Source organism: Ceratina calcarata, unplaced genomic scaffold (genome assembly GCF_001652005.2).
Source record: "Ceratina calcarata isolate Rehan_Ccalc_2016 unplaced genomic scaffold, ASM165200v1 scaffold185.2, whole genome shotgun sequence".
NCBI lineage: Eukaryota > Metazoa > Arthropoda > Insecta > Hymenoptera > Apidae > Ceratina > Ceratina calcarata.
The window spans coordinates 453,743-481,053 of record NW_017139975.1 but is presented as its reverse complement, the minus strand read 5'-3'; the positions used below and the strand labels follow the sequence as shown (position 1 = coordinate 481,053).

General features: G+C 41.6%; 1 protein-coding gene across 1 annotated transcript in view; it reads right to left on the bottom strand.

Moving 5' to 3' along the window:
• Positions 1 to 27,311, bottom strand: part of MESR6 (misexpression suppressor of ras 6) — a 517,920-nt gene that overhangs the window by 158,039 nt on the left and 332,570 nt on the right. Inside the window, exon 5 of the mRNA XM_026811075.1 lies at positions 18,460 to 18,654. Within this exon, the coding sequence (XP_026666876.1) occupies positions 18,460 to 18,654 (195 nt within the window). The remainder of the gene's footprint in view (positions 1 to 18,459; positions 18,655 to 27,311) is intronic.

Sequence of the window (27,311 nt, the reverse complement as noted above, 5' to 3'; positions counted from 1 at the left end):
GAGTAATTTGATTGAAATCACGTTACAAAGCGGTTATCTCTTATTTTACTTGCAAATGTACTAATTTATCCAATCTTCCTACATCTTTTATAAATAATTTTCATATCGAAAATACACGTGGAGCAAGAGTAGCCGAGAGAATGGAAAGAAGCAAGTGGAATGGATAATACAGCCAAAAATAGTGTGCTAACGTTTCTCGGTTACCAAGCGATACCTACGACTATTCAAGCTTCGAGTTCGACGAAAATATTATTAATACCCGGCTTGAAAATTTGAACAGTAACGATCTGTCGTTTGAACTTTTCATTATAACCTGTCGACTGATTTCTATATACATTCTACGTCATACGTTAGCTTTTCGCAAATAAGTTTGAAAAATAATACGTATGATTAAACTCACTTCTGTTGTTTAATTATATGATAAAATTCATTTATTTGAACTGGAATAAAATTTATTCATTAATTTCATGTAAAATCAATTAAGCTGGTGAAATTCGTCTATAATTTCTGATTGTTTGATATAAGCTGTACGGAGGAATTCGATTACACGCGGTCTAAACGGGGGAACTCGACTAACGCGATGTTATTCTGGTCTGGAACTGTTCGATACGCTCGGGGTGGAGAGAGAAAATCCGTCTGCCGACGAAACCGTCACGATTAATAATTAGCGATTAATTATCGATTCGTCGCGACGTTCGGTTCTGCAGCACATGACCCTGCACTTTTACGCGAACGACGCAGAATCGGACGATATCTCGAGCATCGAATTGCCTTCCTCGACCACGATTCATTAATCGCTGGACGATTTTTGTTTAATCCACGAATATATCAATTTATATCACAAAATAAATTCAATTGCCTCAATGTTGGATTCGAAAGAGTTTTGAAAATCTGTTGGTCTTAAATGTATTATAAGAATTTGATGAATCTTGTATGATGGTATGCGAGGCGAAAAGTTTTTTTTGTAGTTACTGTTGTATACGCAAATGTGAAATGTAAATGTTTACGAGACAGATTTCTAAGGAGAAGCATACGGTCTGCAGACGATAACTAAATTTTGGAGAACCAAGAGGTTATTTAAAATACAATGAAAATCGAACCTTCTCTTCCAAACGGAATTATTCACGAGAAGTATAAGAATTGGACACGGACGAAAATGAATAAAAATTTTAGTGAATTAAGATGAGGCAATATTTAACATGACTATAAAACAGTCACAATGTTGAGGTTCGCAAAACAGCAGACCTTTGAAAAAGTTACTAAAAGATTCTATACACTGAGAAATTACCAATCCTGTTTTCAGAAACATATGTGTACGTATGTAGTGAAAATAATGTTTCCGTGCGAGTAGGCGATAAACGTATTGACGATTCGTTGATAAGGCGATATTTTTCTCCGATTAACGATAACAGGATTGATCCGTCTAACCCCCGGGCCAGTATGTAGAAACTTATCATCAGTCCAATCCAATATTGACGAACCTCAGATACCGACTTTCTATCTTCCAGACTTCGATCATGCTCGCTCAAAAATCTGTTCGCATGAAACATTTTTTTTAACAGAGGCTTAACTTTATTTTCGAAGGAATCTTCAAGATATCCATTTGATGCAATTGATCAATTTAATTCACAGCATTTTATAATTACTGAGTACGAAGAAATGTTATTCAGTTATTTATAAAACAAGTAAATAAATAAATGAATCTGAGATAATCGTGTAACGAAATAATTAATAGGACGATCGTAGGTTTCATTGTAGAAATAAAAATTAGATATGAGATCGTTGTTGACTCTGAGGGAAATGGTGAAAGTCCGATGTGGGACGGGCTAATAAATTGCCGGTAGGCGATATTGGATTTGCATGCGGTGACGGGATTACGTTTGACTCAGCGAATCAGTGCCACGGCCATTTGTCACCTCGAGATTAAACAGAGAGGCGCAACTGTCTTCGAGGAGCGAAGATGGGGCAGCATGGGTAGTACCTACAAGGGTGATTATTAGGCGTCTGCCTCCGGGCAACCCCCACCGCCACCCGCGGCCTGTTCCTGTACCATCGCTCCGTTCTTTTTTCCTCCTGAGTTGTACGGCCGGCAACCCCCGCGGAGATAAGACATCTCGCAGGGAGAGAGTGGGTCCTGTTCGGTGAATTAGCATGCGTCTGGTCGCGATGGTATTTTTCACCGCCGAGACACGTACGGTTACCTCGACAAATTGTCGCCGTTTATGGCCTCCAGATGGATATTTACATCGAGGGGCCGATCGGGCCCCTCTCTCTTTTTTCTTCACTCTCTCTCTCACGTGTACAAATAGTCCCGGTGATTCGGCTTTTTCTACCTTCGCATCGACAGTTCGCTCATAGGATTTTTAATCACTGAACGGTTTAATCGAACAACTTAATTATATAAGTGTGCAACAGTACTTCCAAGAGTTCTACTCGCTGGATGGAATTTATATTTTTTACTGTTTGCTAGGCAATAAAAACTTGTATGATTGAACAGATGGTTCGAGACCACTTCAGATAAGGAGATAGAAAAATATGGAAAATGCAATGGTACTCGATAAGGGGAAAGTGAAATAGTTTGGCCTGGCCACTCGAGTTTATCGGTGTTTTTATCGCGCTCGAGATGAACCAGAATTTTTCTAAACTGCCCAGTCCATTCCTAATAGGTAATATAGATATATAAAATAACTTCCTGTTAACCAATCGAAATATCACCGCACAAACCATCACCGTTTTGTGTTTCATTCAGCATTTCGAAAGTTTCGGCCGCGAGGCATCTGCCGATTTTTCCACGCGCCCAAACAAAAATCACGCACGCGAAAGATGGGGTGCATAAATTATCGAGGGTAGAGGGCGGACGCCATCTTTCTCGTGTGCCGTACCGATTGGACGAAACGACAAAAAAAACCGTGTGTGAATCCCGTTCGCGCGTGGCGCGCGTGCTTTCGTACCCCCGTGGAACCGTGGCCATCGCCATTTTCCCTCCCGCGATTTCCACCCCCGGTTTTCCCGCGCCGGCCGTCTCGCAAACATCGTTGCCGCGCTCCATTAACTCGAAACCCCGGCCCGGATGAAAAGAGACTATTAGATCAATGCAAATCGGTTGTCCCAGTTATGTAAAACTTCTCTTCTTCAGAAATGGAGACACGCCACGATGCGTGTCGTAATTGCTAAACTGGATGATTGAGACTAAATACAGTCATTTAGCTGTTTTTTTTTTATGTGATAATCGTATCGATATAAAATGTTCAGTGATTTATACGGCAACAAGTCATTATGCCACAATTTATGTAGTAATAATTATAAGGTGTAAGGAGCATAAATATCTGAGATAAACTTGGTTCGTTCAGGACATTCGCGTTTGCAGACAAGTATAAAAATATTGAGAACGATTTTACAATAATTATTCCGTGGAAGTCTTGCGCAACTGATGGAGGAAATTCGAAGGGAGAAGGCCAGCAGGAATATCCGGTGTAATAAAAACATTTCCACGAAACGATCTACTTGTTAGCTCGGGAAAACGGGATCAAACTTTTATGCACTCCATCCTATCGGTGCATAACTTTTTATGGCGTCGAACCGCCATTATTGAAAGCGGTTCCTCGGTACGCTCCGCGGTATTAAAAACAATGCTGCCGAGAGACCCGGTTCCTCCTCTTCACAGTTCATTTCTCTTGTCTCATTCGAAAACAGAATTTAAACAAAAGGTGAAAATAAACTGTAAAAAGACGTACCTAGCTTCTTAAATTAAATAAAAATTGAATGCGTTCAATGAATTGTTACTCATTTAATTATAACTAAACCACAAATCCACTTGTGAACTTTTTTTCTGTACAAGAGGAGAACTTCGGGGCGATCAATAATTCTGGCCAGGATTGGTTTTTTGCCAAATGTTTCGTCGAATTCGCAAAGTTCCTTCACCTATGGGGCGGCGACGGAACGAATTTCCTCTCATACGCGCGCCCGAGGATGCATTACCGTAACCGTGTGCGCGCACCTGGCGCAATTGCACACGTTCGGCGAAAATTGCGCGGCGGCATTGTACTTCATGTGACGCCGGGGCAGGTTTCGATGCAACGCAGTGACTTTGGTCATTGAACTTACGCTAGACATGTGGCGCGGGGTCCCTTCGCGTGCGCAAGGTGTCTAGAAAATTTCTGGATGCACGAGCGCAAGGTGCGCTCGCACGAACCGAAATTGTACCTTCATTGCACGCCAAACACATAGGAGCAATTGCCAATTTTGCGGAATAATTGATTTCGGGAGGATGATTGATTGATTACTGTTATCGCGGTGGTTAAATTATGTTAAAATAGAGCATCGTGCATGCCGAATGCTCACCCTTTAGACATTACAATTGCAGTTTCAGCGGGAATAAAATAAAAGCGATCTAATGGCACCGGCATGTCACATATAGAATTATAATGATGATGCACATTTAAAATTAAAGCGGTGATGCACACGCGAAATTGAATGATGATGCATATATAAAATTAAACGGTGACGCGTGTATGAAATTGAAATTCTGTTGTGTTCATCCTTGAGGAAAATGTTTGTAACAAACGTATCTTTCTTAATTGGATATAAAAATGAATACTTTTCATACGTTACACGCGTAACAGTTTACGCTTACATCGACCTTATCGCTTCTGTCACTCGTGGATAGAGCCGCGGCTAATGGATACTATTTGCATGCGGCAATTACTATAATACAGTCAGCCTGGTATTTCTTACATATTTGATTTTCGCGTAGCAACCTTTCATTATCCCCGGCCGTATCGTGCATTATTTTAATGTATACGTTTCGCACGAAGCGTACATTTTGTTTCATATTTACACGTCTATTGCGTGAAACGTAATCAACAAATCAGCCACTTACCGATTTAGACTTTTAAAACATGTTTAAATATTTTTAAATCCTGCACCGAGTCAGAGTTTAACGTATTTGCACGAATTATCAACAATTATAATATTGTATGCAGATAAATGAGAGTCTAATGTAAAGAGCAAAGAGAGAATTGATAAACATATTCAATTATAAATGTTTGTATAAAATTGTAAATAACGATGAACGTAAAATGATATTACAATGAATAAAGGAGCAGATTATAATTTTGATGAAACATTGAAGGATAAGCTAGTTGATAAACGTGTAAAGTTGGAACAAATGTAACGGAGGCGTTATTTAAAACCCGTTTGCATTCCGCGCGTACTTAAAAATGTCCCGATCGATCATAATAAGGGTCGGAATTTATAGTTACGCGATAAACCGGACGATTTACGGGGCCATCGTCGTTAATAAATAACAAAATCGTCGAACGGCGGAGTTGCGCGAACCTCTATCTGAAAAGCATAAAAGGCCCGAGCCGGGCCGGGCGTACAAAACGTTATTTATAAATATCGACCGGTCAATTTGTTCGCGTCCCCAAAGCGATAATTTCACGTACATACGTCCGATAACCCAATCGTATTGTGCCTTGATTCATAACCATCGTCGCGTCCGAGATATCGCTTCGACACGCCGATTTACCTGTTCTATTTTTTACTATACGATCCAGTAAAATCATTATACTGGTAGAATAAATAGGCGATGGGTGAAAATGTGTAGAATTGAATTATGTCGAGATTTAAGTATTTTTATTCTTCATGTAGACAATATGAATGCCTTAATGAATTCGGGATGAGATAAGAGAGTATATTAAAGAATCAGATGCAGTAGACAATAGTAAATATATATGATTTTAGATTTATAAAATAATATAGCAAATGTTCGAATAAAAATCATACAGTCTTAAATTAATATCACAGAGCAATGCAATAATGATTTTCGGTTAGAGATAACGTATCTAAAACCTCAAGCATTTTTTGCATTCCGATTAACTGTTACAATCGTACAATATCGGTCTTATATAAAAATGTTACGTGTATAACGACTCGCTATAAAACTGGCGACTGCTCTATCGCAACCCAGGCTCCGGTGAAAATCGGCTATAAAATTCAACTACCTGTCGCGTAGGGGAGAAGAAATGGGAGAAAAAAAAGGTGTGCGTGCGCGTGTACAAAAATACGTGATGCTCTGTCAACGAGTTCGATGGATGTCATGTCACGACCGATCTGTACGCACTGTGTACACCAGCGAATCGTTGGACAATCAGAAAGGAAAGTGATTGTCGATCACTGAAACGGCGTGAAGTGTGCCCTGTACTTTTTTTTTTACTACACCGTTTTTTGATACGCTCCACCGTTACATTTTTCTTTCCCTATGTCGTTGCTGTTTCATCATTCACTTTATTGTACCATTAATACACGATTGACATAAATTATATCAGGAAAAGTTGATAAAAATCCTGTTGCACGCGATCAAGATTACATCGCATGCTTTTTCTCATTTGAAAAGGAATCTCGAGAGACTTTTTCTATTTGAAACATTTTTACTCCCTCGATATGAGAGATTGTCACATTCGGTTAATAATTTTTAAGATGCAATTTCACGAGGCTTTATGCTTCGAATAAGCAGCCCGTGAACGATTCATCGGAACGGGAAAAACCGGCGAGGGAATATTATCGCGCATTCTTTGGCTCCCTTTGTTTTCTCGGCCCCGGCTGCACTTAATTGACTTCGCGGTTTAGACTGTGCAAATGTTTTGTCGCTGGTTCGCCGTTGTTTTCGCTATGCCGCGAACGGTTCGTCGACACCACGGGTTTCGCGTCGACGCCGCTGAAAAAGGAAAAAAGAAACGGTTCCATCATACGACGACGCGTCGCGTTTCCGGAGAGAGGACGATATCTGTCGCGCACAGTCCTGTTTGCGACCGCCGAGAAAGTTGATAGCCAATCAAGGAATTAGCAGAACGAGATACGACAGAAAGTCAAATGTGAGGCAGATATCAGTGGGAAAAATACACTTACTAAATTCTAATCTTGGAATATTAACAACTAAAATGATTATTATAATACATTGAAGTTTGTGTCCTTAAAAGAAAGATAGTTTTAAATATTTTAATTATTAAGAGAAATAGATCTGAACAGATTTCTGAATTAATATGATTTAAGGAATTGCCATGTGGACACGAAGTGACAGTATTAATGTCTGTTTTCTTTTCTTCTGGGATGCTTGAATATTTATGAGCAGGAATATACAGTTCTTCCATTCTGCAAACCTCCTATGTTCTTTCCTCATTTCTTCTTTCCACCTTTTTTCGTCGCTCCTCACACGATAATGCAGTACGTCGGATGATAAACCTATCGTCGTTGACGCCCTCGTGACTTCCCGCAGCTCGCAGTCTGCCAAATTGGCATCATAAAATTCGCAAACAATCTTATTTTTTGACAAATTAAAAGCCAAATCCTATATCTCAACAATTTAACAATATCCTACACAGTATAGTAAGTAAAGAATGTATGAAGCAAAGCAGAATAAATAAATGAAAAGCAAAAAAATCAATCGTCAGACAAAAGTTAACAAAAACGCGATTCGAATGCAAAGTTTTTATTTTAATCCCGGGGATGAATGGTTTAATTAAAACTGCGCGTTAGAATTTAAACCGAACGGAGGGAAAAAACCGAATTAAATCTTGTACGAAATATGCTCGGGGGCGGATTATTAAAATCGGGATTGTGAAATTTTACAATTGAAACGAAACTGGTTACAATGATTCTCTCTTTCCGGCGATATTTATTTTCGACTCGCAGTGTTTCAATAAATACGACGAAGCAAAATTTCATTTTTGCTGGGACGTGGATTGTCCCGCTTCGTCGTGTTCAGTTGATGCGTCGAGATCGTATCATTACGAAAATTTATACACCACGCCACAGAAATCATTTCGCTAAATCATTTGACTGGCGCACCGCGCTTTTAAATTCGTTGTATGCTGGCATCATTACATATTGCAATTTTTTTTAATTAAGACTTATTTCGATTTCGCTCTGCCTTTGTTAATCGTTTAAACTTGTTCGTGCTAAGAAACTATCAATTAGACTTCGGCAGATACTTAAAAAAAATGTGCTTAATTACTACTATCCGAAATAGAATAACTTATATAATTCTAATAGAAGCAAACAATATTTGTCGCAATTATTAAGCAATCGGAATGAGAACTCTATAAGATTTAAAATGATCACGGTTCACTCGGAGAGAACTGGCTGAAAATCTACACGCGATAAATGTAGTACCGATGCGAGCTAACCGAGCCGGAATCCGGAATGCGGCGACGACGTCCGCTCGAATAATCACGAGATAATTACTTTCCTGCACACGGTCCAAGCAAAAGGCCGGGTTCCCTTCCAGTGTTCCCGGGGGAGTTCCAAGGATTCGTGAACGCGGACGGACGCGCGTTAAACCGCAGGAAGGCACGGTCTTTCGCTTCTGCCTCCGGATATCTAACTCGCCAACTTCTCCGACAACATTTCTGTTCGTAACTTTCCGCGAAGATCCTCTCATCTCTGTTCTTTATTTCTCGAGATTCAGTCGATTTCCTTCCTGGTCATTGCGACATTTCTTTGACACGTCTTTAATAATTTCACGTATTTGTATTAAAAAAAATTATCGAAATGAATGAACTATTGAAACCAGTTAATTAATAATGGAATGTATTAATTCTTATCACTAAATATATCGCGTCAATAATTCATAAAGCATTCAGTTTTGCTATTATATTTTCAAATCAAATCTTTATATGAATGATAGAAATAAAAGATCCTACGAACTATCATAAATATAAATATAGCATTCAGAGAAAAACAAATGCGAAATTCTATTGGACAAAACGTCTGTCTTTCTAGTATGAAGAAGGAAATGGGGAAGCAGTTTGACGAACGTAATATTTAATACTCTCGTAATAAGGGATTATGATTTTTACCTTGAGAAGATGCTCGAGGTTTATAGAGCGTGTCCATCAGGAAATCCTTGCTCAAAATGCTTTTTCCGCTTCTTCGGCGCAGAATTCCATTGCAGAGGAAAAAGAGAAGGACACGCGAGCCGGGGACAACGGCGACTATCAAACAGGGGTGGGATTTATGGGCCGTGACGGAGATTTACAACGATTCTGCTCGTTCACGGTCTTCATGGATCGCTGGGATCGCTGCCGGGATAGGGTTATGGCTAGAACGCGTTCCGCTCGCTCCTTCGACCGATCCTGCATCCCATTCCGCGATTACTGCGCCGTTTCACCTTTCGAATGCACCTGCGTCCACGAATGTATTCAAACAATTGTTTACAATAGCCGTCGTTCCACCATTTATTGCATTTATATGAAATTCTATTATGGATTAATGTAGCATCAAACAATATCAGCAGCTCTGTAATTTACGCCTGACACTATAATTCATATCGGGTTCATTCATATCGAAGCTCATTGTACAATTTAATTACAAAACCAACAATTTCGCTATTGGCTAATAATAAATTACATTTCAGCTGTTTTCATTTGCTTTATTATAACCACAATCCCAATTACTGTTGATACACGAAATGAATTCAAAAACCAAAACTGAGGTTCAATATTTTTCAGTCGCATCCGATTAAAAATTTCATTGAATTGAAACAGAAATGAAATCTCTAAAGGCTCGAACCGGCAATTGTTTCACTCGCAGAGCAATCAGGCTCAGAAAAGTGGGAACCATTGAATCGTGCGCGGCGATTAATTGGAAAATTATGCGTTTTCTTGCAATTAATGGGTAAACGGGGGAGAGGCGGGGATGCGGGACGCACGGCGACTGCAGTTAATTGGCGGGGCTCGCGGCGATTCGGCGGTCTGGCATTAATTTGGAAAAGCACGTTCCCGGGTTTTTTGGATATTATTCGGGAACCGCGGCACGGTCAGCGGCTGCCGTCGCATTTTTTCATCTCTCTTTTCTCGCCCCCTCTCGGCAGCGCCGCCGATCGATAGCTAATTACGCGTTTACTCGCGACGAACGGGAATCGGCGGACGAAATTAAAATGATTTTAACCTCTCGCCGCGTTTTTCGGCCCGGGATAATGAGTCCCGGATTCGCGCGCACCGACGCCAACCGGATCGAACAAAAATGTATGTTTCAACTGTGTTTGTTTCGTTAACATGCGCGCCGTCAGTTTCGGCTTTTCAATGCTTTTTCAGACTCGCCAAACGATTTTTAATTAGTTCTGAACTGCGGGAGTGGAATGTAAATATGATTTCTTTCAAACGGTATTTTTAATATTGAAGCAAATATGTTCAAGAAATATTGTAACGTTTATTCATCATTTTTAATACAAGTAATTATTTCGGTTTGTGAGATAAGAAGGATTACACGAAATAAGAGGAAACGTGCGTAGGGGTGAAATCGAGAGGATTTCATAGAGATCGTTCGAGAAACCGGCAAGGTCGACCGATTTGAAAGCGTCGCCGCGCTTCGGGAGAGGCAACGCCTCTGTACACACGGTGCTCGTGTGTATCTGGCCGCGAGGTCGGGTTAGACACACACCCGTCGATCCAGTATGTAGATTTGTGCAGGTGTCGCAGCGTTTGCTCGACGTAGTTCTCAATTGTAATCGGTTAATAAAAAACACCGAGCGTTGGCTCAAAAAAAAAAAAACGCTTCTTTCATTTTATTAATAAATTTCGATGAATCCTACGTGAATTACTCTATAATTCGTTTTGAGGATACAACGATTTAATTGTAAAATTTATGTAACAAGGATTGAGTGTAATGTTAGTAATGATATTTATGATAATCATCGACGTATTCACCTCGTGCATCAGAAAAAGAGGAAGAAAACGTGAACGGTTCATCAGTAGCGGTAATTATAAAAATTTTCTCCGTAGTCTGTCAAGTACACTTATTAATAAACGTTACTTCACGCCGCGCATAAATTACTCTACCTAGCGTGATCGTCACCAGTGCACTCGTTCAGCACATCTTTAAGAGGATCGAGTGTGAATCATGGAAAATGATCGAATTCGAAGGACACGTGTTAAAAATGGACAAACCGTGTAATTCCTATTTTCCTAATCAACATCATCGTCTCTTATTAATTAATCTGAACGTGTCATTATATTTCTTGTGTGAATATATCATTGTATCATTTAGAATTCAGATTTTAAAAAGGCTTTCTTGTCTCCTTTCAATCTGTACAACTGGAATTCATATTGAATATATTTCACAACGACTGTGTTCGAAATAAAAGGATTAAAAGGAGTTGATACAATTGGAAGTGACAGGAACGAGAAAGAACGATCGCCTACGCGAAAGTCTATCAATAGAGTCTTTCGTCAGACTGATTTTACACATGGGATTATTACCAGTTTTGAATTATGCGGCACCTTCTTTTTATGTACAGATGCTCGTGTGTTGCGTGTATGTCCATTTAGTAAAACACGTGTACGTCGCATTATGTTGTCGCATATTATTAACCATTCAATTTTTCAAAGTCGTATAGCTTGAGCAATATCCAGTTTCGTATGATATCGTTAGTGCGTCATGTTATTGTTCAAATCTCCCTCCTTCTGTCTATTATCTATCAGTAAGACGCGCTGAGGAACGTGATGTAATAAAATGTAACGAGTAAGAATGTTTCGTATCACAGTAACATATTTATGATTTCACAAATTGCTAATGAACGTTCCCGTGGATTGGTAATAATATAACGAGCACGGGGCCCCGGTAATCCCATTCATTACGAAACGTGACATTTGTCATCGATAATGACCGATTGTTAAACATAAACATTAGCAATCGACGAGGAATTCTCATTATACGGTTAACGAGGAATTCCGACGAGGACTCCGGCTGGCTATAATATTTTTCCTAGATAGCGATCGGTGTACGAAGACAAGACAAACAGAAACGATCTCTTCTATTCCGATGCATGACGTGATCCCAGCCGAGTCATTAAGCGGCCGTTTAACGAAATGTCAAACATTTCTGCATCGGTTCTAATTGGTTTAATGACATAATCGTAGACAATAAGGCACCCCGCCTCGGGGCCGATGCTCGTCGATGCCCGTCATCATTACAGTCCTTTCTATGTTTCCAATATATTATTAACTAATGAAAAGCTGATATTTTATGTTTGTACAATTTCATTAAACAGGAATTGGGAATTGTCAATATTTACAACGTGCGTTAAGCAAACGATATCCCGTGTAGGAACTGCGGCTAGCTGTATAATTTTACTAATCCAAACAGGGAACATTATGACCGATGACTATAATTAATTATTGAAAAATTGTAGGTTCGGTGGTCAGGGAAGGCAATGACTTTTCGGCTAACAGCAGTCCTGGGCAGGATAAAAAATGCCGGGGTTAAGAACCTCGGCGGGAACATCAGGTGGCTTTGTCCCGGCAGCCGATGCCCAACTGTAAAATATGTTTTGACATGTGCGAACTGCAAGTGAACACGGGGCAATTACTGGCACGCGTTTACGTACGTACGTACGTACGTACGTACGTAACCGCGGGTAGCGGTAAGAAACGCGTGCGCGCGACAGAAACCCGGGGTCCACTTGTGCCGCGCGGAAAGCGCGAGCACACGCCATCGCCGGATACGCGCTTACCCCTTTCTCAGATTAATGTCCACCTTCGGACCTCGAATAAAAAAAAAAAAGGAGAAACGCGCGCGACCGGTTCGATGACCCCTGCGTGTCAGGTTGACGGAAAAAAGCAGTACGTGTGTATCACTGCGTGTGTATGGGACGCCGGTCAACGAACCACGCGATCTCCCTCCGGATCTCCTGATGCTCGCTTCCGTTCCATGGCCGGGCCACGCGAAGCCTGAAACACGGCCTGGTAACCTCGCTCACATGATAATTCGATCGCGACCGTTGGATTTTTGTACCGAACATTTCCAACCGAAACGACGTTTACCAGCGTTGTCCACGGTTGGCTGCACCGAAAGGGTTGATCGCCCTTCGGTCGTTCAACCTTCGTCTCAGGACTCGTTACAAAAATTCAGTCGAGCCATTGGGAATCGTGAACTTTTCTACGCTCTCAAGATACTACTATTTAACTGTTTTCCTGTTCAGACTCTAATAAAGATCTCGTTTAAAGCATTATCAGTATTCCATATGACACACTGGGTCAAATAATTAATCATGGGACGTCATCCAGAGATATCAAAAATGAATAATTACTTGTCCTTTATTCGTTTAAAAAGAGATCACTTTTTTCCTGTGAAGATGATAATTTTTTGCCAGTTGAAAACCGATTAATCGTGAACAACTCTTCATACCGGAAAACTTTTGCTGTGACACGTGCGTATCCTACTTCGACGATTAAACGGCCTATAAATAGATAGAGAGAAAGAAGGAGAAGCTTGTTCGGTCTTCAGTAAACAGCATATACACGAATCTTTATTAATAGGCTGATTAATATTCAAATCTATAAGTACAGATACTCTATTATCTTCGATACGTAAGCTGTTCATTTGCTCTCTGCTCCTCTAGTCTCGTTAAATATTAAAAGAATGCAAAGGTTATTAAGATTAAAAATAAAATGTTGTTCTATAAAATTGTCAAAGTTCATTGTATTGCATTTATGATTAAAATTTGATGAAGCATATTTTTAGAGAAAGATTGTAGCTTTTAACGAATTAAAAAATTGTCGTATTAATCATGATTATAACGAATATTGAATTTATAATAGAGAGAGAGAGGAGAATATACAAAATGTTTAATACACTTTGAAGTTTTCCGGAATTGAATGATTTCATCGTTCATTTCGTTGCACATTCGCACACTCGATGGGGGATGAAGCATCTTGAAGCTCGCGGTGCAACTACTTGAATTCAACGTCGTAACTACTCTTCGATCCCATTAAGAAGCAGAGACACCCCTAGAACCGACGACCACCCCTCCGGCCGCATCAACCCCTTCGGGAGCTTGCGCGTAACCGTTTAACGATCCGCGGCCATTTTGGCCACGATGGCGTCGCGTCGGCGTCGGCGTCGACGTCGCTCGTCACGTCACCCCCGTTTTCTGCGGCTTATCCGGAAACTGCGAAGAAACCCCTCGTTCTTATCAACCGTAACAGATGGCGGCGTCGGTTCTTATCCGGTTTTCCTTGAACGCCCGCGTTATTCTCCTTCCGATTAAGGGATGAAAAATTGCAACCCCTTCGATGCTTCGATAAAACATTCGATGTTTCAGTTTATGGGCTACGTTTATTCTGTTCAACTGCCTCGGACCTACCCTTTCTTTTGACTTGCGTACTTTTATTTACATTAGGCATTAGTTAATGAAAATAAAAAATAATAGATTCATGTAAATGTAATGATAGCTCGACTATAGATTTTCATGCTAAATAAAATACTTGCAGGAAGTGAAATCTAAATTTGTTCTGATAATATGCACCTCGCTTGTAATATTTTTTGGATGAATACATTATAATTTTTGCAGACACTAGTTTTCCATAAACACATAAAACCTGGAGTCTATAATTACTGATAACAAAATACGTAATGGCATAATATAAGAAGTAGCATAATCACTGGACGAAGGGTGACACGGCTTTTATCGATTTAATTGTCAGAGGGGCTTAATTGTAAGGGGATGAAGGGGGCGACCTTGAGGATCCGACGAGCCACGACGAAAGTTGGCGGCGCCTCGCGGGCCACTTTCGTGAGAGAAGGTAATTACGGGAGTGACCTACCTCAACGAAATTCCCCTTTGCCAATGAAGAAATCTACCCTCGAGTGATCCAGTTCTGCGTCTGCCTGTTTTAAAGAGGCTCGCGTATTCCGTGATACTCAAGAGTGGCGTAGAATCACTTTTCTCTTTACAATCGATTTTACGATTGGAATTAATTATTTAAGGATGTATAGGCTATACATATACTTAAACAATGCTGGCATGTTGAATTTGTTATTATAGATTTCTATTACTANCAAATAATCATACTTAACTCATTAAATATCGAAATTAGAAGAAAAGTACACTATTTTTAATTATAGGGAATGCGTTTTTCTAAGGTATATAAACTTTTGGTATTGGGACTATATAGCCAATACATCCTTAAGTAGACTATATCGTACATACATCGTAACGTATAGAATAAATAGAGTGAAATAGTGAAGAATTTTGAAATTCGTTTAAAATATCTGGGATGTAATTGTTGATCTAATCCCGAAATTGATAAATATTAATTTTACCGACAGTTAAGAACTTGTCAAAGGAATAGAAAAAACCGCGAGAGAAGATTTTAAAGAAGACGTGAAAACGAAATATTTCCGCGACGTAACTGGCGTGTTTCCTTCGATGGGAAATCCGTGAAAAGTCACGATTGAATTATCCTACTGTGCAGCCGCGTTGGAGGAGCAGTCGAAAGGAGGAAACAAGAAAAAGAGAGACGAAGGGAAGAGGGAGGGAGACCGACTGGCTGGCTGGCTGACAGGCGGGGGTGGAAGGCGAAACGAGAGAAAATAAAACGCATACCCAGCCATTGGCGCGACTTCGTTTCGTACATTTTATTCGAGCCAATTGGATTTATTTATGCGGCCAGCTGACAGACCGTGCTCCGACGTGGCAGCGGGGAGAAGGGGGTTGAAATGTCGCCCCCTCGTTGAAACGTGCAGCCGGTAAAGCAGTTCCGCTCCTTTTTTCCACCCCCACCACGCCCTTTCGCTGTCCGGACTCCGGCTAGCTTTATTGTATATTTAATTCCGCCCCCGCTGTTTATCCCCGTCCTTCGGCGGCGAACAAATATTTCAGCAGGCTGGTTGCCCGGGGAATCTTATTGCCTCACGAATTTACAGACATCTACGCTCGGCTCTATTATTGTGTGCGTAAACGAATATGGGTCAGTGTTTCATCTAATCGAATTTGTTTTTGGTTGCAATTGCACATAGCAAATAAAATTAAAAACACTACTATTAAGTTTTCTACTTTCGATTAAATAACTGAGTTACTAAAAAATTCTATATTCTTCAGTCAGGAAAAATTTTGTTCAATATTAATGGGTAATGTACGGCACACCCGGTGCAACCAGGGAAGGGAAGAAGCAAAAAGGTGAACGGATTTAATAAGTGTGCCGGCCGGGCAAGAAAAGTCAACGACTATAATAATTCGAGCTCGACGAGAAGAAAGAAAGGGGCACGTCGCATCAACTCGCAAGCAAGGGAGAAGGCGGTCTGCAGGCTTACTTCCGGTTCGTCTATTCGCATCACCATCCGGCACGAGCTGCATTCTCACGCTCATTTGCATACCCGGCTACACATCAATATTCAGGGAGGCTGGAAAACGGGGCCCGTTCCGTTTTGCATACTGGACCCCCCCCCCTCCCCTCCCCCCCCGTCGTCGTCGTCGTGCCATTCTTCTCTCTGCTCCTGAGAAAAAGATTCGTGCAGCCTCCGATTCACCGTTCAAACGTCTTCGCCAAATTGTGAATGAAACCGTACGCAATTGAATGACCCTTTACGAGCTGACAAAATTTAAAAGGACAAGCCATTAGTTCTGTGCAATACCTTTTAATAATTTTGTAATCGCACCTCGGTCTTCTTTTAGATACAAGTTCTGTAGCGTAAGGAAATTTACATTCAGCAAACTGGATCAAACGAGGATCAAATGCACCGAAATCTTGACCTAGAGACCCTTTTATACATTTTCATTCACTAGCCGAATTCCTGACGCGAAACACAATGTGTCTCACCCTTGACCCTAACCCAGGGAATTATCATAATCAAAGAATTGTACCCTGTGCGAAAATCCTTTCCCACATAAACATTCCTTCTCGAATCGACGCGATCATCAATCAGGCAGCGATCGCAACAGCTTTTAAATCCCATCCGCGTGTTCTTATCGAGTCAGAGGAATCCCCATTCACCCCTTCGTCCTCGACAAAAGAACGACCGAGTTACGTAATTTAAATAATTCCGGGATGACCCTGACACCGGTTCGGCTGACCTGCAGAGGCCGCCGATTACAATCACAATGCCTGGCGTCGAGTTCTCAGGGTAAGACAGGTAGCTGGCCCTGCCCGTGTGACAGATTCGCCAAACTTGATTGCATGGGAGATTGGGTTTCAAGATCTCAATGCTCGTAAAATTTAAATAGCTTCTACGTGATATAAAATGAAAATTCCTACAGATTCTCTTCACAGATTTTTATAGAACTTTAAAAGCAGAAATCAATGCAGTTCTTAGAAATGCTTATTTCATACACGAATTCGCTACATCAGTGCTGAAGAACTTCGTTGACCCAGAATCAGAGGAAAGAGGGTTGATCCTCTCCTCTTCAAATAGAAGTTGGCAGACATTTAACCGGATCGAACGATTAGCATAAAAGCGTATGGTAGATGCGTGTCTATATCGTTTCATTCGTTGGACCGAAAATCCCACGGTCAGAATCGTTTTCCACTTGCCGTGGATCGAACAGATCAGTAAACTGGGCCGCGATGGGTTGAGGAATCTCAAAGGAGATTCGTGAGAATTTCGACAGACGGAAAGAATCGAAGAGGATTGTTGAACGAATGGACGAGTCACGGTTCTTATTGATGTACCTCGTGAATTATTAATAAGGAGATTGAGTATTGTGTCGATTTTTCTAAACAGACAATATCATTGTATCTTGTGGACATAGTGACGTAATGCTTTATATATTAATTTTAATTCTTTAATCAAGTCAAACAGGTTTATAGAAAATGAATTAAATCCTGCTGACAATAAATTATTTAGAAATGATGATTCTATTCGATGAATGACGGTAGATGCGAAATGGCCAGAATTCTCTGTTCAGACTGCATGAAGCATCTTTAATCATCCATCAGCCTGTTTCTCTCTTTTCTAAGAACAATGGGCTACATATAATGTATCGGCGGGTGATCGATGGCAATCGAACGGTCGGATGAAATCCGCGGGGATGGAAATTTGCATGCCACGATACTGGAAACCAAACACACTCGAAGGGTTGAAGGCTGGGCATGCAGATGAGCCGACGCGGCGCGACGCGGCCGCCCTCGAAAAGCGGATGTTGGCAGTCTGCGCTCACTACTACCGGTAGACAATAGGGGCCAGTGCCATTATGTCCGTCGAATCCTAAAACCCCATAGAGTCGTTCTTCTCTGTCTATTATCCGGCCGGTGGCAGGCCACATTGTGTATCCGGTCTGCCAACGGGACCCCGGCCATTGTCGGGCCACCTAATTATTCGCAAATCTTCCGCTCGTTGCCGGTACACACCACCTCCCCGCGCGACCCACCCCCTCTCGACCCTCTCCCTGTTCCCTCGTTTACTCTTTCAACGGTGGTGGTTGCCTCTTGGCATCGCGAAATTCCAAGTCTTTGCCTCGGAGGCTCGTTGTCCCCGCCCGGTGTAATTCAGCTCTAGTTCGAACCGATTGTCTACGCGAGGGGGAAGTCGAGATTTCGCGTCTGCCCGCAATTAAATCGTTCGCCGTCCTTTCTTTCGAACCCCTTTCGGTTCCTTTCGGACGATCTGATACCAGGCGGCTTTTAACGCTCATTCTTTTAATCTTGAGTCAGTTTTTAACATTGTGGACTGATGAGTACTCACCTCGGGATCAGTTGAGTCTGGACGATTATAGGCGTAGAGGGGCGCAAGCTTGTCGTAAAGATTCACGCGGTCGTACAGGGTCTTGAACGGATTCTTGGTACTGAAGAAATCCAAATCGACGTCCAGAATGTATGGCGTGTTACGCTCGGGTAGATATTGTCGCAAAGCCGAGCTGACGGCAGTGAAGTCGTCTTTCTGTAACAAATACAATATCTGCTTGTGACAACGCATACTAAATCAATTAATATTTTATTCCGAAGATGAAGATATAAGAATGTAACACGAGGTAAAAACGTCACTCTATATATTGTTCGAAAACGAGGCTAAACGATGTAGGAAAAAAGAGAGAGAGAGAGAGAAAGAGGACGGGAAAGGGTGGGCTTTTTGTGACGCGCAAAAAACAATGACTGCGCTCGAATTAATCCTGTTAGAATTGATACTCGGGGTCCCGGTCGGGATCGCAATTTGCATGCGTTCACAACAATGAAAGGGGGAGAGAGGGGCTCGCGATCGTCGATCGAGGGGGTGGAGGCGAAGCTCGAAAGCAAAGCCAACAAGGATCGCCGCTATGGTCAGCGGCTCTCAAACGTGTAATACGTCCATACGGCGGAGCCCACTCGGCCGGAGGGACTGACCGGCTGTCGCGTTTTTTCCATCGCCGCGCGAGCCTCTCGAGTGTCCCTGCGTAATGAAATTTAATTACCGCCTCCCGCTTTTAATTTCGTTTCGAGCCTCGCCGCGATTCGAGACGGTGATATTTAAAAAAGGATTTTCAATATTGATTTTATCATTTTTCTCGTTATCCCGTCGATTCTTTTTTTCCGTTCCGGTGCGCGTTGCCATTTAGTTGTAAATATCGGGTTACGCGCCGGTGTCCGATTTATCGGTTTTCGTGCACGTCGAAATGCGCGTATGAAATGTTGCGGGAATACGATATTTTTTTTTTTTTACCTGTTTGTGGAATTCGGTTCTCTTACATTTTATTTTGTGAACTCGGTTTTGTACCTGCAACGGCGCGTAACAATCCAAAAAACGAAAGATGATACGCGAAACGCGTTTGGTAAAACTATAACACCGTGCGAAAATACAGACGTATCGCGAAATAGATGTTCAATTTGTACATTCGTACGTATGAAAATTTAAAGCACGGTTAAATCTCGCAGACCCTGGAGGGGTTAACTGTCCTCGTAAAGGGTGACGAGCATTCATTTGCATACGTCTAGCATTCTTCTCATCCTCCTTCCAATCGCGACGAGCAATAAGAGACAGAGAGAGAGAGAGAGAGAGAGAGAGAGAAAGAGTAGAAAAGAGCCGATTGAAAAAAAAGGTGCGCGCGTTTGTCTCCTTTTTTCCTCTCCGTCCTTTTTGCACGGTGTGCCCCCGTGACAAAGCACCGTTCTTTTACGCTCAACTATAACCAAAGCTCTTTTCGACCGAAACCCGTTTCCCGTTTATGCGAACCGAACAGAACCGGCCAGGGTGATCCTGACTGGAATCGAGAAAGGACAAAGGACTCTTGCGGAATCCCCGTTGCGCTTAAACCAACAGTTCCCTTCGTGCTACACACGTACGTTCGACGTCCACGCGCAGAGATCCTTAAACGTTTTTAGCAACATTCTTAAAAAAAAACGTTTGATTAAAACATCTTATGTATTGAGATACTTTTGTATAAATGCAAATACAATAACTCGTCTGTATCGTATATTTTTTTTATTGATAATTTAATTTGGAAGAGTCTGTAAGTGCGAGATTAATATCTGTACAAAAAGGGTTTTTAATCTCCATACAATTTATTCCACATCTGTATTTCAATCTAGCTACTGACTTTAATCATATATACAATGAGTTAATTAAATCAGCAGCCGTATAAGATAACTGATTGTTCATTTGTTTCATTGAAATATGATTTACACGAATGTTTCATTTAACTCTGAACATTTTAACAAATCGCAGGCCATTTTTATGACGTTTACCAATAAAATCAATAAATGTCCGTTTAATCCTTATTGATTTACATATTCCATAAAATTGAGCTAACACGAGATAAATGATTTGAGGACTCGTCCAATGATAAGTTTTATTAATTCCTGATTAAAACGAGTACTGACGCGACGGCGGCGTACCGGCACACGTACACACATGTACGTTCAGCCAGTTACTGGTTGAAATCATTAAACGCGCGATTGCGCAACAGCTGTAATCCCCTATCTTTGTCACACGATTTTTCATTTGCATCGGCCGCGTTATCTCGCGACCACGCGCGAGCGTGACGAGCATCGCGCGGTGTTGTTCTGCAAATACGTAGTATTCGATTCTAATGACTCACCCACGATACGCCGCGCCGCGTCGGGAGTTAAGCAATTCACTGCAGGCGATGTATCATCGCCATCGCCGGTCTCTGTCCCGGGAAACAAAGAAAACACGGCCTGATTGCGACAACGATTTGCCTATGAGTCGTACACTGCCAAACAAAGACCATTAAAATTGACTTAAGTTCCCAAACTTCGATATCAGAAAAATCAACGAAACATTCATCGATTCTTATATACATATATTAATAGAAAATCAATCAATTGACTTCCTGTTTGGAAATTGCGAGTAAATTGTTGTTCAGCGTCTAGAAGATTGTTTATTAAGAATAAAGATCTGGATCACGATTTGGTTCAAAGGTCACGCGCATGCACGAAGGAGGTTGGTTGCGCATCTGCTCGATGGAATTCGAGGATTGCGCAAACCGAGTCTTTATCGCTGAACTGGAGCAGTAAAGAAGGGAAAAATTAATCACGGCGTTCTAGCAGACGCTTAGAGAGGCGTCCGTTGTGCCATGCCGCCGTGATCGAGATACTGTGTGTTTAATTGAAGAAAGCGTTTAACTCACTGACGTTTTAACGATCCTGGTTAAATGATACCGCTCCGTTTCTCGGAAATCGACTATTAATTACTGGCAGTATTCATTTCGTTTGATGAAAACTGGGTTCGCCTGACGTGTACAAGTTATCCAATATAAAGTCGTTCTTATGATACTTTCAGAAGAATATAATTTAAATAATCTCCGAATGCCAATCGAGTTCTACAAGAAACTATCGATTATCGCCACGTAAGAGCAATTAACATTATTTGTGCTGTTATCGAAAAAGTTAGACTGGCAATTTTACAATTTGCACTAACTGACTCAATTCTTATCCAAGTTAAATATGATATGCTCACTTTAAATATTTCATGTCAAATGTTCGAAAATAAGGAATAAACCGAAAATGTTGAAATGCTGAAAATGAAAAACAAAAATGTTACTGTTTAAATGTAAAATAAATCTTGATCTTTGTTTCTTTCCTTAATTCGTTCTGCACAAAAATTCAGTCTATTTATCCCTGTTAATCGCAATCTAAATAATTCCGTGAATCACTTCTGCATTGAAAATTTTTGTCTGACACTACGATTATGACAAACTGGATAGTGGCCGTTTATAAATGTGCGAGGATGCCCTGTTACGATTTCGACACCTCGACGCTCATCTCGAATCGCGATTTCCCGCGCAGCTCTCTCGGTTTCTTTGAGGCCTGGAACCGCGGAGTCGCACCGCTAATTAAATCGTCCAGGCGTCCGATCCCGAACGCTCCAATTAAACGGTGAAATTACAGTGTTTGCGTAATTAAGCCGGCGCTACCTTTCTACGGTACGAGGGATCGACCGACGAAATAAAACCGATCCGGTCATCGAACGTTCCCAATTAAGATCGAAACCGGCGCGCGTTTCTTTGAATCCCAAACTATATACAGTAAATAACAAAAGAAACGCCCTAGCTAATATGTAATTTTTATTGAACGATGGAAACGTTGCACGGTACGATTAATTCTCATCGATATATGATATTAACACAAATAAAAAAATTCTGTTTTTCTCATAATTTTCGTATCACAGGAACGTAATTGACCAAGGGAACAATTAAGTGTTAAAACGAAACGAATACCATGTCGCGTTATTGGTCACTTTTAATGGAATTTACCACTTAAAACGTTGGTAACGTTGTTGTGCAAGACAAGGGACAGGCAAAGAGAATAAAGGAAGAAACAAAAAGGATCGGGGGTATAAAAGGCGTATCTACATTCGCAGCAGTAGCAGTAGCAGCAGCAGCAGCGGAGCGCGGCCGGTTTATTTGGCCGGCGAGTGCGTTAACAAGTGTTTTCCAAAGGTTTAAAAGGCGCCAAGGCGTTTCGACCGGTCCGAACCTTTATAACATCGGCGTGGTGACTCATTGGAAACGCAGCCGGTTTTCGTGCTCGCCAAACATCCGATCGCCGGCGATTTCGCTGCGCGGTTAAGACGTTCGATTCGATACGGCCTGATGGAATCGTCTCCCTCGCCCCGCCGACCCTCAGGCGCCGTGTTACCGCTTTATTTCTTGCCTGCGACGAACACGCTTTCGAACTTATCGAACGAGATCTCTTAAAACATTTTTGCGATACGAGTTTTTAAATTGTTATCAAAGCTCCTGTGCTGCTAGCGAGCACCTACCTAATGGTGCAGTTTTAAAATCCAAGAGATTATTAAAGACAGCCTTATAGAACTTCATGTCGCACGAAAAAGTCGGCAATTTTTCACGCCGTTTAAAATATATTGCCACCGAAATAAGAAATAAAAAGCAAAACACTCGTCGGTACTGAATAGTTGCCAGATAAAAGAAAGGTCGTATGCAATTCCCTTTTAACTCCACTCGTTAAGGAATAATTGGCGATGGACAAAATAATTAATCGATTACTCCTAAAGTATTCGAAATAGAAAAAAATAGTGTAAGACCATTCTTGTAGGTAACAGTAGTATCGACAACTTTTATTTGAAGCATTTTTCGAAATTTTGAGAAAAAAATTTTGATTTTTCATTTCCTGTCCCAATGATTATGACTACTGGCACTCTTTTGTAGTATCTCCTCGGTGTCCAAAAGGAATTGCAAACTTGTTTTATTCATATACTGTAGCAATTTCATATTTGCATGAATACAAAGGAATTACCTAACTGGCCTTTGTTCTAGTCGAGATAAAATAGGCAGTATAATTACTCACTTCGGGAATTAATCATCGCTGTAACAAAGCAGTATTCCGAGCACGTGTACGATTACTAACAATGTTAACAATCGTAACTCAAACGATTAATCTTGTTTACAAAATGAGAAAACAGATGGAACAAGTAAATGATGCTGCACACAGTTTCATCGGGGATGCAGACAGAAAAAGAGCGCGTGCCAAGGCAAAGATATCAGATCCAGTGGAGACGATACACGCGAAACGTAGTTAGAAGACACGTAGCGTATCGTCGGACCGGAAAAGGTCCCCGGCGAGCGTTTTCTTCGTTTTGCGGCACGTCGCCGTCGTCGTCACCGGTTTCTCGAGGAGACGTCGTCGCCCGAGCTGGTAGTGGCTCATAGAAAATTCTATTATTCTATTCTTATCATCGGGATGACGCGTGCTGGCTCGTATCGACAGGCCGGATATATATAATGCAACGCGGGTTTCTGAGCTTACGGCCGTGCCTACCGGATGCGCCCACACCGAGCTTGAATACTGAATAGCTCTTGTACTCCTCCTCCTCCTCCCCTTCCTCCTTCTCTTCTTCTTAAGGTCCAGGCCTAGGAAAACGTGCCGTGACTCGCTTTGCTCGTTCCTCTGTCCTTGGATCCTCTCGAACGATGTCTCCGCAGTCCACTCATATTCTCAGTGCATAAACCGTACACAATCTCCACTTCCTTAATGAAATTATGCAATAAAGACTACAATCATTTCCATAATCACTTCATACATGCATCTCTTACACTTTGGTATATCAGACGATTCTGAAGAATTCTTAATTGACAAGAGACAATTGTTATTTTCAGATGAGACAATGTATGAGAACTAAAAATAATCTTGAAAAGCAATCTCCCAGCAGGAATAGGTTTAATCGGAATTCTGCGAAGGGGGTTGAAAAACAATGGGGCGAGGAGAAGAAAAGGGTTAGTCCGAGGCGCGACATGTGCGCGCGAATTTCGGATTCCTCGTTCGCGCCGGACGGTATTGTTTTAATTAACACGCTGCCGTATGGATTCCGGGGGCGGCTGCACGCGTGCATACGCACGCACATGCGGGAACTAATTCGCCTTGTATACGCGGGAGAACAATACGTCACGATCGACGTGCATCTGCCACGCGATAGAGGTCGTCGCCTCGGCCGAGCCTCGTTTGATTGAGCAAAAATGGAATGGCCACGTCGTCGTCGTCGTCGTGTTGTATCGTGCCGGCTGGGTCACGAAACAGCCGAGAAATATTAAAAAGGGTGTTGAAATACGGTCCCCGGGATCGGTGAATCTGTCGGGTTTGAAGAACAGGATCCCGGTTGCTGGATTAAAATCGGCGAGACGAGTTCGTCAATTTTTACGTGGGAAAATTGTTTACGTACTGGCCACCGTGATCGTAAAACTCGATACTAAAGGACAGTCGGAGTCATATATTAGATGTTCTATTTAATGAAAGACTGTCAATTCAGAAGTTCGTGTAGCTGTTTTAAAGGTAACGACCCGACGTCATCGGGAAAAAAGGGTGGATGACGAGCGAGTCACGTTCGCCGCTATCTCCGAAGGATCTCCCTAATCCGATTATCAGAAAGCGGTCCCTCGTGTCTGAGACATTTCGATTTTTCTCTACAGTACACAAAGTACCGTAACACGTTCTAAGTCCCGTCGACTCCTCCTTAGGGTACGGAGATACTTCGTACAACATATTTCCGACGAAAATTATATTCCTACTCTCTATATGTATATTTTCAAAATTAATTTACTTGACACTTCCTCGTAATCCTAGTTCAAGACTGTTAAACGTTAAACAGAAGTTCCTGATCAAATCAAGGTATTATTCAATTTCTCATATCGAAATGAGAATAATCCAATACATAAATACAAATTTGTATAATATAATAAAACTCGAGTATAAGTATGAGACTGTAGCATGATCGCAGTCAGGGGTATTGTCGAAATTCTACACGGCTGCTAGATAAATGGTTGAAGAGTAGAGTGAACGGGAACGGTAGAATGGTATTTCATATTTTACAGTCGACCGTGGCGCGGTACGGCACGAACCGGACAGTGCTCCTAGCTTTGATGGGGGACACAACATCGTCTTCGAGGCTCTCGAGGATCACGATTCGGTGACGTGTGGCCTGGCCATCCACGGCTCGACTCACCCGTTGCTATCGGGTACCCATAATGTCGTGTACCGGTCGCATATAAACGTAAACTTTCCTCGGACCGTTCCTTCACGAGAGGCGCACCACCCGGTTTCCTAGTAGTTCTGGTAGTCCCAAGATCAGCCGGAACTTCGCCACGGGAAAACCGTCCCGTGAATCGTGGCCCATGCTTTCGCGATAAATAAAACCGTTCCGCGAAATCTCCCATCGTTTTCTGGCCAATGAGCCGACCGTTGTCCCAAGAATTGGTTCTCTTTGGCGAAAACATCGCCTGAAACCGTTTCCTGATCCGATACAGAGGACACGGTTCAGTTATGTAGGCCGGAATCGCCGCGGGAGATCGTTTCAATCATCCGCAGTCGCTTCGGCTGCAGCTGTACTTCCCTCTGATAGGAAATATTTTCTGAAGATTTTTCTTAATCATTCACAATTCACGCTATGAATGAATTTCATGAAGACCGATTCGTTGGTCACGAGGACACTCACTGAAATCCTAAAGGGGTGGAGTATCAATGCTGTGAATGAAAATTGGTATCATACATCTGATAAGAGTTCTCTATCAAGGAAAGTGATCAGAAACGTCGTCAGGTGTTAATTTGACGTGAAAATCATACAGTGTCTAGGTATCAGTAACTGATCTTGACGTTAACGGAAAAAGGAATTGACGGTTTTCATTGAGTTTTCTGAAAATAAAAATCAACGGGCGTTACGATATATTTTAAATGTCAGTTGCCAGTCAACCGGTGCGGCGCTCGGTGTTCATAAATCGTCGATCTGAAAGGTAAGTGACTAAAGTCGAAGTGTCACTGCCGGTTCTCGGTCTCCGGTTAATCGCGAATTGCTATCGGGGCCGTGTCAAAATCTCTCGCCCGCACAATGGCGGAAACGTTCGTTGCGAGATAGCTAGTATTTGCGGACTGATGAGTCATCGATATCTTGGCTCGGATCGCCTCGGGCCATTCCATCAAAGGATTATGCAGTTCTCTAATGCATTCAATGCAAATATCAAAGAATACTAAATTTTTTGTCATCGTGTTCCTTGAGAAAATTACAGCCTGTTAACAGTCGTTCGAAATACCAAACAAAATTTTCGTATCAGCCCTTTGCGCTCCAACCATCCTTCAAATCATTTAATGTAAGATTTAAATTCCTCAAAATATTCAACTCGTATTTAGAAATACAGACACATTTATATAATCTAATATTTAAATAATATTCTAATATATCAAATGCATTAATTTTTTTAAACAACAAGTTAGAATTCTTTAATGATTTGCATCATTGAATGCGGATATTAGGAACACGTTTGCCAACGAAGTTGTTCTAATCATGCTAATCTGAATACCCACTAGTGCTGGCGATAATGCGAATAAAATTCAACTGGATTTAAGACTGAGAAGCTGGAGAAAATTGTTTGCCTTTCCCGAAGCCAAGTCTTATCGCGCCACGCGGCTCGAAACCTTCACTTTCCATGATCGCAGATAGAACGGCTTCAAGCCTGAAAGCGACACGTCGTCGCAGAGACGAATTATTATGTTCAGTTATATTTTTTAGCAACAGTTATATTTTTTATCTTCAGTACAATAAAAGCATCAAGCAAATAATTTGCAGCGTATCATTTTTTGCTTCCAAATACAAATTAG